The sequence below is a fragment of the Tiliqua scincoides genome, chromosome 3 (assembly GCF_035046505.1).
Source record: "Tiliqua scincoides isolate rTilSci1 chromosome 3, rTilSci1.hap2, whole genome shotgun sequence".
NCBI lineage: Eukaryota > Metazoa > Chordata > Lepidosauria > Squamata > Scincidae > Tiliqua > Tiliqua scincoides.
The window spans coordinates 4189624-4203430 of NC_089823.1; the positions used below are offsets into that span (position 1 = coordinate 4189624).

General features: G+C 46.2%; 1 protein-coding gene across 2 annotated transcripts in view; it reads left to right on the forward strand.

The window, feature by feature from the left end:
- The first annotated feature begins 145 nt into the window (after positions 1-145).
- Positions 146-13807, forward strand: part of RSF1 (remodeling and spacing factor 1) — a 52537-nt gene continuing 38875 nt past the window's right edge. Inside the window, exons 1-3 of one of the 2 annotated variants that reach the window (XM_066619887.1) lie at positions 146-341; positions 9824-9915; positions 11337-11429. In XM_066619887.1, the coding sequence (XP_066475984.1) occupies positions 146-341; positions 9824-9915; positions 11337-11429 (381 nt within the window). Of the gene's footprint in view, positions 342-9823; positions 9916-11336; positions 11430-13152; positions 13228-13807 lie in introns of those variants that run through there. The other variant, XM_066619888.1, reaches the window with a different exon arrangement.

Sequence of the window (13807 nt, forward strand, 5' to 3'; positions counted from 1 at the left end):
CGCCGCGGCCGCCCTCTCGTCTCCTCCTGCGCGGCGCACGCGCTGCATGCCGGGACGGTGGCGGGGTAGCGCGCCTGCGCCACAGCGCCCCCTGCGGCCGCGGCGTTCCGCCCGCCCCCTCCTCCATCCATCCTCAGGATCCAAGATGGCGGCTGCGGCGGCGGCGGCTCCCCCCGCGCCCCCTCCCCCCGCCGCGCCGCCCTCGGGGGGCCCGGCCTGCCCCGGCGCGTGGCCCGACTTCGCCGTCGTCTGCTCCTTCCTCGAGCGCTACGGCGCGCTGCTCGACCTGCCCGAGCTGCCCTTCCCCGACCTGGAGCGCGTCCTGCGGCCCGCCGAGCACGGTAGGCGCCGGCCCGCTCCCCTGTCCGGCGCAGCCCCCCCGCCCCCGGGAGCGCTTCGGCTGAGTGGCTCTTCCCCTGGACCCGTGAGGCAGGGGCCTGGGCCTCCACACAATGGGGACCCTCCCTCAGCCCTGGAGGGGGCTCCTCGGCGGTTGGGTGGGGGCTCTCTTGGGCAGGGGCGTCGCATCCCTCCGTCGGGTGGGGGGGCAGGAGTCACTTTCCTCCCTCACTGGGGGAGGAGCAGGGGGTTCTCTTCCCTCACTTTGCCTGTGGGGGGAGGGGCAGGGGCTCACTTTCCTCACTTGGGCGGGGGTTCACTTTCTTCTCACTTGGGGGCGGGGCAGGGGGCTCACTTTCTTCCCTCACTTTGCCTGTGGGGGGCTTTCAGCATCTCCCCCCCCAACACTTGTTGTCTGTGTAGTAGGGATGTGCAGTGTGTGGGGAGGCAGCAATCCTACCCACACTCACCTGGGAATAAGCCCCATTGGCTATAATGGGTTGTGCTTCTGAGTGGGCATGCATAGGATTGGGCTCTGAGGCAGGTTAGGCAGAGCCTCCCCACCAGAGTCCTTCGGAAAGTGGCGCCATCCTGTGAGGTGTGCAAGGTGTGGTGGGGGGTGAGGTAGGTGAGGCAGGGCCTCCCCACCAAAGTCCTTTGAAAAGCAATGTCTCGGCCATGGGTTGAGTGTGCTTGAGCACCTCACGCAGTGCTGCTTTTCAAAGGGCTCCAGTGGGGAGGCTCTGCCTCACCTGCCTCTCTTCCCACAGCAGTGGTGCTTTTTGAAGGACTCCTGCAGGGAGCCTCTGCCTCCCTAGCCACTGCACATCCCTGTTGTGTAGCACTCTCTGGGCGTGTGATGTGAACATCAAACAAAAGACAGGTCTCTTCTGGAGTAGCTTGCAGGTCTCGGTTTTGTCCCCTTTTGGTACAGGGAGGCATTAGTTGTTTGATTTTCCTCTGTAAAGTGCTTTGTGAACTTTTAGTTGGAAAGTGGTATATAAATACTGTTGATAATAATAATAAAAAATTCAGATGCAGGAGGGAAGGAAAAGATGAAAGATAACCAAGGATAAGCGTGTACAAATAGGTTATATGAAATTAGGCTTTGTATCAGTTGGGGCTGAGGAGGAAGGGCATGTTTTTTCTTGGGTTCTGGGAAATATCTGATCTTACTGGAGATTTTGAGAGTTGGTCCTGATCACCTTTACACCTAGTGAATGGTCCCCTTCTGTTTTTCTTTGGTACTGTATAAAGCAAAACTGTGTGTGTGTGTGAGAGAGAGAGGGGGGGGGCTTTTGTAAAAAGGGGCTTTCTTGTTTTCTTCTAAGATGAAATACCTCTTTTGAGATCTACTTAAAAGATAGGAGTAGTATAGTTAGATAGGGGAATGTTCTTTTTTCCCTTTCACACAACACAAGAACTAGGGACATCCACTAAAATTGAATATTGGGAGAGTTAGGACAAACAAAAGAAAATATTTCTTTACCCAGCATGTAATTAGTCTGTGGAACTCCTTGCCACAGGATGTGACGATGGCATCTGGCCTAGGTGCTTTTAAAAGGGGATTGGAAAAACTTCTGGAGAAAAAGTCCATCACAAGTTACAAGCCATGATGTGTATGTACAACCTTCTGATTTTAGAAATGGGCTATGTCAGAATGCAGGGGAGGGCACCAGAATGCAGGGGAGGGTCTTTTGTTGTCTTATGTGCTCCCTAGGCATTTGGTGGGCCACTGTGAGATGCAGGAAGCTGGGGTCCTCTTTGGCCTGATCCAGTAGGGCTCCTTAATGTTCTTATGTTTATTGGAGATGGAGGAGTTGTTTTCCACTTTCTCACTTGTACTCTATCATAGAAGTTCTTCCTGGTGCCTTTCCCATCAACATCTAACTGGGTGAGGAATTTGGGTTTCTCTCCCCCTGCTTTTTCTCTCCTCCCAATGGTTTCTGTAATTTGGGCTGATTGTATATATTGTGTATAACAGTTACCCATTTCTTGTTTGAGTCTTTCTTTTGGTATTGTGGGGTTGCTTTTAATTCCCTGTGGAGGTATAGTCTTTGTTTACACTTTTTGTCTGTTCCACAGAAAAGTTGGGAAGATCTTGATTGATCATCATTTCTCATTTCAATTCTGGACTACATTTACACCCAACTTGGATCCATTTGCTGATATGTTGCTTATAAACAATTAGTTCTCTTTTCTTCTTGCTTGATGTTTTTTATTTGCCCTTGTTCCAGAGGAACTGAGGGTGATGCACATGGTGGTTCTCTCTCATTTATCCTTGCATCCAACTCTGGGAAGTAGGTTGGGTTGAAAGAGTGACTTTAATGGCTGAATGGGAATATGAACTTAGACCTCCCCTGTCTGGTTTTGGCACTCTGTCCTCTAGACGAAACCATTGCGGTTGTGGTTCTTCTCTTTGATTGTCTTGACTTGAAGAAGGATGAGAGCAGGGATGATGAAGAGTGGTACTAACTGTGGGATATGTAGTGAGATGAAATGGTTTACATTCTTTTTTCCTCTTAAAATGGAATCGGACTGAAGGTAAACAGCAGCCTATTGGTGAACCACTGGTAAATTTCCAGTAGCCCACCTATTGCCTTCTACTTTCATTTATTCTTGCTAAGAATGATGGACTGGGTGGCTCTTGGTTTTACCAAAAAAGGCATTTCTTATACTCTTAAGTAAGAGACCATAACTCAGGTGAATTAAACTTTAACTGTTTAGCTTTTCTGAGTATGCATATTTGCTTTGTATGTTTAAAGCATTGCGAAGGTTCTAGTAAAATACACTCCCACAAGTGAAATAAAGTCAAGCCTTGCCTTAAAACTTCCTGGCTCACATACTGCCATTAGATTTCCACAGTGTCATGATTGTTTGGAGCTCTTCTTCCTCGTTTCTTGATGCATACGAAGGATACTTTCTCAGAAAGCCAGAGGGAGGGGGATAGAAGAAGGTGCACGTTGCTTTCTGTATTAGTGATGATGGTGCATATGTACTTGTGAACACTACCCATGTGCAGGGGTGTTAGCATTTCAGGCATATTACTGTCCAGCTCCATAGAAGCTTCCTGTTGCTGTAGGATTCCAGTTGAACATTACTTGTGGCATGCAGAATATGTCTTAGAACAGCACTTCCCAAAGTGTGAGTCACAAGCCCAAGCCCAGTGGGCTGTGATCTGCACCCTCTCTCCTTTTCTTGTGCCTGTTTGGCTCTAAATAGAAGCCATTCCAGAAGCCCTATTACTTAATAGAGCCTCTGGAAGCCTCTTTTGGCCCGGTGACCCATTCTGCAGGCCTCAGAATGGCCCTCGGAAGCCTTTGTAAGCCACTTCCAGTTTTCAGAAGCCAATTCCAGTTTCCTTCCAAAAACAGGAAGTGGTTTACAAGGCTTCGGAGTTTCATTCTGAGGCCTGTAGAGTGGGTCACTGGCCAGGAGAAGCCTCCAGCACCACTAGGAGCATTGCAGCCCACTACAGAGGACAAGATGGGTTGTTGCACTGCAAAGATTGGGAACACCTGCCTTAGGATATGCTGCTCTTTTTCCTGGTTTGGGGAGCAGTCAGATCTGAAATGTCATCACTTTTATTTTCTTGGAAAGTCAGTTGAGTGGTTTTAGAGTAAGCTAATTTTGAGTTGAAAGAAATTCTAAAGAAGAAAGAAAAGTTACCTTGAAGTTGAAGTCTCTTCTTGAAGGCTCAAGCATAATTCAAGAACATGGAATCTTTTGAAATGTTTCGGTCATTATATTTTTGGCTTATACCATAGTCTTTCGAGACTGAAGGTTGCCAACCAATATAAAGCCAATATAAATTCGACTGCACGCCTATGCCCACTTGAGAGTAAGTTCAGTTGAACTCAGTGGGGTTCAGTTTCATTTTCAGTTAAAGCATATTTACTTTGCCTTTCTTGCTACTGGTATTACACGTTGGCTTACAGAAATAAAACCAGAACACCAAAAATTCATGAAACAAAACAATTTAAACCAGGGATTCCCAAACTGGTGGCAACCAGGGAAGCACTCATCCGTGGCCCCTTAAGGAGTGGAGCAGGGATGGATGGCAGTGACACCATACCCAGGATCGCGCAGCTGCTGGGGACAGAAGGGAGGCACTTACTTAAGTGAGTGCTGGCCTCCGGGGGAGGCGGGGTGCGGGGAGCCCCATGGAAGCCTCCACAGAGTTCCCCAAGCCTATAAAAGCTAAAAATTGTGATTGCAAAACCAAAAGTTTCCAATTGTTTAGACTTTTTAGAGTCTTGTGGAGCTGTAAGAGCTATCCATGGGGCTCCCCGCATCCCCCAGAGGCCGGTGCTCGCTTAGGTAAGTAAATACCCACTTTGATCCCCAGTAGTGGCATGAACCTGGGGATCTTTCACTGCCATCCCCCTGCCCCCACAAAGACTTACCATGGTTCCAAAACCCAAATAGGGCTTTGGGAACCACTGACTTGGTTGCAAAAGGGGGGGGGAACCCAAATTCTCACTGAAAGGCAACAAATTTATGCATCCTTATTATGCATGTTAAGTACTCAGACTCTTCACTGAGGAATGAAGTTGCAGAGTTTCTCTGTTTGTTTTAAGGCCTGTGGTGATTCTTGATGTGTTCTCTCAAAGAAGCAGAAAGCTAAACTTACATATTGTTTGAATGACTTAAATTAGGGGTGGTCAGAGTGATTAGAAAGAATTAAACTGGGGCATGCAACTCAAATTGTTTTGAGGGCCACTTTCATACTTCTGTTAACTCAAGAGGGCTGCCTTACTGATAACAACTGAGAAGAATTCTTGTAACAATTTCTATTTGGGGTCACACTGCATGTAACTTTAAATGTATTATTTGGCCCTTGCATGCTTGCTTGTTTTTAAAGGTAAATAGCAACTGTAGGGAGCCAGTTCAGATCAGGACTGGGGGATGAGAACTTTACCCCAGTGGTTCCCAAACTGTGAGTCGTGGCTTCCTGGAGAGCCACGGACAGCAGCAAGGGGAGCCAGCAGCTAGGGGAGCCGTGGAATCCTCATGAAAAACCTGTGCCCTATACAATGTATAGGATTGTAGCCCTAATGGGGATCCATGGTCAATAGATTTCCCCCCAGCAGATCTAACAAGGCAAGCTGGGCAAGGGTCAAATGGGCAGGGGGAGAGCTCCACACTCCACAGAGTGCAACTTCAGATTGCACAAGCTGGAAATAATTGGAAATAAGAGGACCAACAGATGCCATGGATGCTGACTTTAACGTGGAATCCAAATGGTAGTAGCTTGGGACTGCAAAAGCTGCAAAGGGCTACAGCAGTGGTTCCTAAACATTTTCAACTGGCAGCTTCCTACATAGCTTGAGGGGGGCACTTGCTATGTGGGGAGGGGCAAAGGATTAAAGCCCGTTTGACACAGCCTTGACCTGATCTGGTACTGGCCCTCTGCATTTGTTTCTAATCTTTTAAATAACAGTCAAGCTTTCATGGGGCAAATTACATGCTTGATGTATTGTTTGTCCCTCAGTGTGTTCTTTTAACTTCATTTTCTGTTAACTCTCTCTTTCTCTCTGAATCCCGTGTTATGCTGTATCCTGTCTCTGCACCCCTGTGAGTTTCTCTTCACCCTTCCTCCATCTCCTTCCAAAGTGTGGTATTTGCATTCATGGTGCTTTTTTCTAAAATCACAGGTCTGCACCCTATCTCCTCTGATGGTGCCCTGGTCTATCATCTTTTCTATTCTGTCCCCCCCTCCCTTCCCTTTGATCTCTCTCTCCTGTATGTCTTCTCCTTCTTGCTCTATAGGGCAACAACATATAAAGCATTCCTTCTCCCGATAGTTCACACAGTATGAGTGAGTCTTGTATGTAGTTGGACTATGTAGTGTGATTGCCTTGGGTGCAACAAGTTGGAAAAACTGGAGCCAAATCTACCATGTTCATGCGGACATAGGGAGAGGAGGAACAATATAGACATAGAGATGTAGTTATTGTCCCATCCATTTCTGATGGACTTGGTTGGGTCAGTATATGTTCTCATGATCACTTACATTGTTTTACTGTCTTTTTATTCTGGTTTTATTGTTGGTTGTGCAACATATTATTGTGTATGTAAGTTGTGTATTGTAAGTCGCTTTGAGGCTGTATGGTGCAAAGCAGCATATAAATTCTAAAAATAAGAGGCAGGTGGGCAAGACCTGAAAGCAATGGACTAAATACAAAAAACATATCATTTTTATTGGTTTTATTTAAAGCATTTTATTGTATTTTATATTGCATTTTAATTGTTGTACACCACTTTGAGCACTGGAAAAGCAGTATATAAATATTTTAAAATATAAATATTTGGAATTCATTTGGGGGCCATCAGTGGGAAGGCATCATAGTTGACCCGCAGGCCTTATGTATTAAATTCGGGTTAAACAGTGGCTGAGTATTTGTGCTGCTTGAGAAGTTTTAATTTTTGGATTGCTTCTTTTAATTCTCTTCTTAATGGCTTTGAGAAGGAATGTTTGATAGTCAATTCCAGTTGTCCTGCACCCTGTTTTAATACTGACTGTGTGTCAGTGATTGTTCCCTACTGTTTTGACTGATACCCATGCTTGAAGGAATATATTGCTTTATGAAATTATTTCTAAAGAAGCTCTAAAGGGGAGGAGTGACACATCCTGTGCTATAGATGTATGTAATTAAAGAAGGTGACCCCCCTCTCACATCCCAGTGGTTCCCAAACTTTTGACCACCAGGACCCACTTTTTAAAATGATGCTCTATCGGGACCAAACTGGGTTCACCAGACTTCTTGAAAGGAAGATCTAGAAAGAATTTATCTGTTTATTTATTGGTAGGTAGGTAGGTAGTAATAACCAGAATAAAAACCTTTGAACATTTATCTCCCTTTATTTACCCATGCTTGCAAACTGCAGGAGTTCAGCTCTTTGCATGGCACTTAGCAACTATCTTATACACTACAAGAACTCTTTGCAGGATAATTAGCAGCTGCAGTCTAATTTTTGAATAGCCTCAGGGCTTGAGGCAATTAGTTACCTCAGCAATTTTAATCTTTTTCAACTCACCACACACTGACAAGGTGCTAAAATTGTCAAGGTACACCATCAATTTTTTGACAGTTCACAAGGCACACTCATTGACAGCAGGGACACACATCCCCCAGTGGCCCTATGAACAAATGACACTCCCCCAAACTCTCGCTGCTTACCTGCAGACCATCCACAGCACACCAGTGTGCCACCGCACAGTTAAAAATGGCTGAGTTATCTGATCTTTCCGTCACCCTTTGGCAACCCACCAAAAATCAGGTTGCAACCTACTAGTTAGTCCTGACCCACAGTTTGGGAACCACTGTATAAGCCAATTAGGACTTTCAAGGTCAAAACCAGTGCTGTGAATTGGGCTTGGAAACAGTCTGGCAGCCCATGTAAGTTACCCCATTACTATGGTAATGGGATTAGATGTGTTGTGCTGATCAGCAGTCTATAGCGTTCTGGGTAAATTGTAGTTTTGGAACATTTTTCAGAGTTTCAACATTTTTCCTGGAGAAATGTAGCCACTTTTGCACTGATAAAGCAAATTGTCCCAAATGTTTTCATGATGCCCTCACCAAATTCTATTAACTTATGCTAACAAATGCCTGGTGGCAGTGCTGGAAGGGTGAACTGCATGCATCTAATACAGGGGTAGGCAGTTATTTAAGTGTAGTGGTCTGTAATTGGTTCATCAGTGAAAACATAAGAAATCCTGAGTGTCCACTCATGTTTTAACAGTTAAGGCACAACTAAGTTGTGTTTAAGGACTTTAAGTCTGCTTTGCTTAAGAGCATAAGAAGGGCCTTGATGGAACGGATCAAGAGCTGCTTATTCTAGTGCACTGCAAGAATCCCAGAAAGTGCAAGGTCGTCTACTGGAAATGGGTTACCAGTGATGACTATCTGCCTTACCCATAATCTAACATTACCTTCCAGTTCTACAGAACATAGGCTTTTGATGTCATCAGGATTTCAAAGAGCTCTTGAAGCTGCCACCTTTTCTCTCTCTGTGTCTGTCCTTCCTACCCTGTGGTTTTGGTTCTTCTTGGATTGGATCTTAAGTTGAATTTATTCTCGCATTTAGTATTATGTCAACAGGTATGTGGATGCGGGAGAACCCGTAAACATTATATATCTGGACTTTCAGAAGGCGTTTGACACGGTCCCTCACCAAAGACTACTAAAAAAACTCCACAGTCAGGGAATTAGAGGACAGGTCCACTCATGGATTGAGAACTGGTTGAAGATAGGAAACATAGAGTGGGTGTCAATGAGCAGTTTTCACAATGGAGAGAAGTGAAAAGTGATGTGTCCCAAGGATCTACCCTGGGACCGGTGCTTTTCAGCCTCTTCATAAATGACCTGGAGACAGGGGTGTGCAGTGAGGTGGCTAAGTTTGCAGACGACACCGAACTTTTCTGAGTGGTGAAGACCAGAAGTGATTGTGAGGAGCTCCAGAAGGATCTCTCCAGACTGGCTGAATGGGCAGCAAAATGGCAGATGCGCTTCAATGTCAGTAAGGGTAAGGTCACGCACATTGGGGCAAAAAATCAAAACTTCACATATAGGCTAATGGGTTCTGAGCTGTCTGTGACAGATCAGGAGAGAGATCTTGGGGTGGTGGTGGACAGGTCGATGAAAGTGTCGACCCAATGTGCGGCGGCAGTAAAGAAGGCCAATTCTATGCTTGGGATCATTAGAAAAGGTATTGAGAACAAAATGGCTAATATTATAATGCCATTGTACAAATTGATGGTAAGGCCACACCTGGAGTATTGTGTCCAGTTCTGGTCACCGCATCTCAAAAAAGACATAGTGGAAATGGAAAAGGTGCAAAAGAGAGCGACTAAGATGATTGCTGGACTGGGGCACCTTCCTTATGAGGAAAGGCTACGGCGTTTGGGCCTCTTCAGCCTAGAAAAGAGGCGCCTAAGGGGGGACATGATTGAAACATACAAAATTATGCGGGGGATGAACAGAGTGGATAGAGAGATGCTCTTTACACTTTCACATAACACCAGAACCAGGGGACATCCACTAAAATTGAGTGTTGGGAGAGTTAGGACAGACAAAAGAAAATATTTCTTTACTCAGCGTGTGGTGGGTCTGTGGAACTCCTTGCCATGGGATATGGTGATGGCGTCTGGCCTGGACGCCTTTAAAAGGGGATTGGACAAGTTTCTGGAGGAAAAATCCATTCTGGGTTACAAGCCATGATGTGCATGTGCAACCTCCTGATTTTAGAAATGGGCTATGTCAGAATGCCAATGCAAGGGAGGGCACCAGGATGAGGTCTCTTGTTACCTGGTGTGCTCCCTGGGGCATTTGTTGGGCCGCTGTGAGATACAGGAAGCTGAACTAGATGGGCCTATGGCCTGATCCAGTGGGGCTGTTCTTATGTTCTTATTGGAACCATTCAGATTTTTTTAAAAAGATTTTTTTAAATTTCCTCTTATTTTTCTTTGCATTTATAGTTCCAAGAGAACTGATAGAACTTCACCTGAAACTCATGAGGAAGATTGGGAAATCTGTCACAGCAGATCGATGGGAAAAATATTTGATAAAGGTATGGTCTTGAATTGTGTTGAATTTTCATGTGCAGCAAATTGACTTGAAAATTGGCACCCCAGTCTCTACCCTGCGGGCTCAGGGAGATTGAAATTTGTCTGAGGCCAGTTTCATATTCTTCAGAAGAAGAAAGGATATTCAGTGTGATGGCTGTAGTATGTAAATTTTTGTGTTCCTATTTTGGAACCTGACTGAATTCTTTGAAAGAGAATTAAACAATTTAAGTATACTCAGTGAGAGATAGACCCACAAGCTACTGCACCTTAAGCATTAATTTTTTTTTGAGCTCACAAACTAGAAATGGAACAAAAGGTTGAAAATAAGGAACCTCCAGCAGTGTAGTAAAAAAAAAGTTATTAGAAATAGAATATAGACTTCACTACTGCCATGCACAAACACAAAAACCCCTGTCTCTCTAGAGCAGGAGTGTCCAAAGTTTTTGACAGGAGGGCCACATCATCTCTCTGACACTGGGTCAGGGGCCGGGGAAAAAAAAAGAATTAATTTGAACTTATATGAACGAATGAAGGTCTTGCAATAGCTCAAGGCCTATAAAAGGCCCTGCACAAAGCAAGGCTGGCCTTTCCTTTGCTGCTGCTACTGCATTACAGATGTGAAACAACAAGCAGTGGAGGGAGCCCTTATCCCACAGCTCACGCAAGAGGTCAAACAGTCGCCCTCACACTGAGAGCAATTGCGTCTGGCCAGTGTGGGCTCCAACAAATCTCCGGAGGGGCAGAGGCTCATTGGAGACTGGGGGCTCCCTGAGGGCCGCATTTGGAGTCCTTGAGGGCTGCAAGTGGCCCCAGGGCCGGGGTTTGGGCACCCCTGCTCTAGAGAAAGTGAATATAATTCATTTCACTGATCCTTCTGAAAGAAAAGCCATTTCACAAGTGTTCCTATCTGGCCTCAGATTGTATCTGTCTCCCAGTCCCCAGAGACCTTTACCTCTCTGCCACCCTATTGGCAGTCCATATTTCTGTCCTTTTTTTCTCCCCAAGTCCTGCGGTATTCTCACAAGCATTAAAGGCATAAGCACGTTAGGTGTGGTTGTGAAGGTGTTGAGATGCCCCACCTCCATTAGTCCTTGCAAGAGTTTGGGTTCTATTGAGTCATTCCACCCTCACCCTGAGCACACATCACTCCACAGTCAAATACTTTATTAATAACTGAGGTTAGCACGCACACCATAGTGGGCTTCTCAAGGGCAACTAAGGAAATGTCAGTACGCTCATTGCTACCCAGAAAACAAGAAAGCTAGCTAGGTCTGCACTACTTACATGCCTATTTACAGGTTACATTGGTGCCATCTCAGTGTTCAGAGTGACAGACCCTCCCCTTGGCATATGCCAAGGGGACCCAGAACAGTGGTGACTGGAGGCTCTTCAATACTTAATTTAAATTATTTTCTCTTTACAGATGTGTCAAGAATTCAACAGCACCTGGGCATGGGAGATGGAGAAAAAAGGGTACCTTGAAATGAGCATTGAGTGCAAGTTGGGAATATTGAAGGTAACTAATTCTCTTCAACTTATTTAATAAATTTCCAGGATAGAAAATTTGTTGGGTTCCATTTAGACAGTAGTCCTACAGGCTCATAAACTCTCCTCTCTTCCTTCCATCGACTCCCCTCTTCTGTGCCAGTTCCGTCCTCCGTATCCAAGTTTCTTTAATCATGGTTTGTCAAATTGACAAATGATTTGCAATAACTTGAAGACCATATTGAAAACATAACTAGCGAACCATGGTTTGAAGAGTAGTTCAAATGTGAATTTTGGCGTGTTCATTCCAGGGACAGAACTTGGGCTCTTCTGAATGCAAAGCATGCCATTTCTAAGAGTGATGTCCCTTCCCCTTCCAAAAGAAAGCTCCCCCATCATAGTTTTTTACAAATCGGCCTCTGACTCATGGAGTGGCGGGTGCAGCAGCAAGGAGCTCTTGTTAGTGAGCTGTGTTGTGCTTGACCCTCTAAAGCAGAGGTCTCCAAACCCCAGCCCGGATGCCAGATGTGGCCTGTGGCAAGCCTCTATCTGGCCCACAGCCAGCCTCTTGTCCCCTGAAAGGCTCTGGCCAACTCAACTGAACACAACTGGAGCTGTGCTGTGGTAGTGTCTGGAAAGTGTTCTGAGAGCCAGAGAGGTTGAATGAATGAGCCCATTCATTCATTTATTCACTCATCTAAGTTCCATCTCTAATTTATTTAAATTTTATATTTAAATTTTTTTCCAGCCCTCAACACCGCACCAGATATTTTATGCGGCCCTCTGGCCAAAAAGTTTGGAGACACCTGCTCTAAAGGGAAGCAGGGAGATGAGGCTGGTTGGGGTTGCAGGACCTTGGAGAGCTCCAAGTGAGCCACTTGCTCGAACAAGGGCTAAAGGTGGTCTGGAATACATCCTAGCCCAGGGGTCGGCAACCTTAAACATTCAAAGAGCCATTTGGACCCGTTTTCCGGAGAAAAGAAAACCTCGGGAGCCACAAAACCCTTTTGACATCTAAAATGAAGATAACACTGCATATATAGTTTTTTTTACCTTTATGATCTGCTGCAAGCTCCCCTTCCTATGCTAACCAGACAATATACTTATTGTCAAGATAGATATATCTTGACTGAGGGTCCAATCCTATCTAACTTTCCAGCACTGATGCAGCCCAGACGTAAGGAAACAAATGTTCCCATACCTCGAGGAGGCCTCTGTGACTGACTCCCCACTACAAGATGCAGTGCATGCCCCATTAGAATGGCTGCACCGACACTGGAAAACTGGATGGGATTGGGCCCTGAGACAGCACTCTGAGGCACACACAGGGTGACCAGATGTCATAACAATAAAAGAGGACAAGTCACCCCAAAATGTAAGATATTGAAGAAAAATGTAGGACCACAAAATAAAAGCTAAAAACACTCATCTATATTGATTATATATTGATCAATATATAGATTATATATTTATTATATATTGTATTATTGATCTCATGTGCCTAATTTAAAATTACTTATTATTGAATTTAAAACTGTATTAATTACAAGAGGGGATGCGTTGCCTGCTCACAGGGAAAAGCAGGACATTTAAGTTCTTTTCCAGGACATGGGGCTAAAAATAGGACATGTCCTGGAAAAAGAGGACCTCTGGTCACCCTGGGCACACACTGGGGCGGTGCATGCTAAGACGGCACCCTTGAATTTAGCACTCTTCATTTTCCCCAGGTCAACCCCCATCTTTCTTGCTCCTGAAAGAACACCCCTTTCTAAGGCTCCCACAGCCCCATCTCTGGCCTCCTGCTCCCCATGGCACCCCAGAAAAGCAAGGTAAAGATGGAGTTACACAGGCAGCCCTTCCACAGCCTCCCTCTTCGCCACCCACCCACCCTTGCAAAGTCAGCACTCCCCCCCCACTGCTCTGCCTCACCTATTGCCCTACAAGACAAAAGTGAGGTCATCCCCATTGCCTCACTGTGCCAAGCCCCACCCCACAGCTGTGTGCACAGGAGATGCCTACAAGGGGACTGCAGGCGCCTTCTGCCCTCTCCTGGGAGCTGCCCCTGCCTCCCCCCACCCAGGCAGCCCTGCCTGGGCTCCCCCTCCTGCCTCTGCGCCCCCCACCGACCCCCCACTGGAAGCCCACCCACCTGGCTCCCCCACCCCTTGCCAGCCACACTCAGGGTGGCAGGAAGCCAGGAGGGGAGCCTGGCTGCTGTCAGCCACACTCACCATATACAGGACTTAGAGGGCGCACAGTGCATTACGGGAGCAGGCAAAGCCCCAGCACACCATCTTCCCAGGCAGGAGCGGCCAAGCCCCCCTTTCCTTCCCCTGCAGCACAAAACAATCTCCCGCTCTCCCCAAGGGGAAAGCAGCAGCAGCCCGTCCTGCACAAAACAATCTCCCC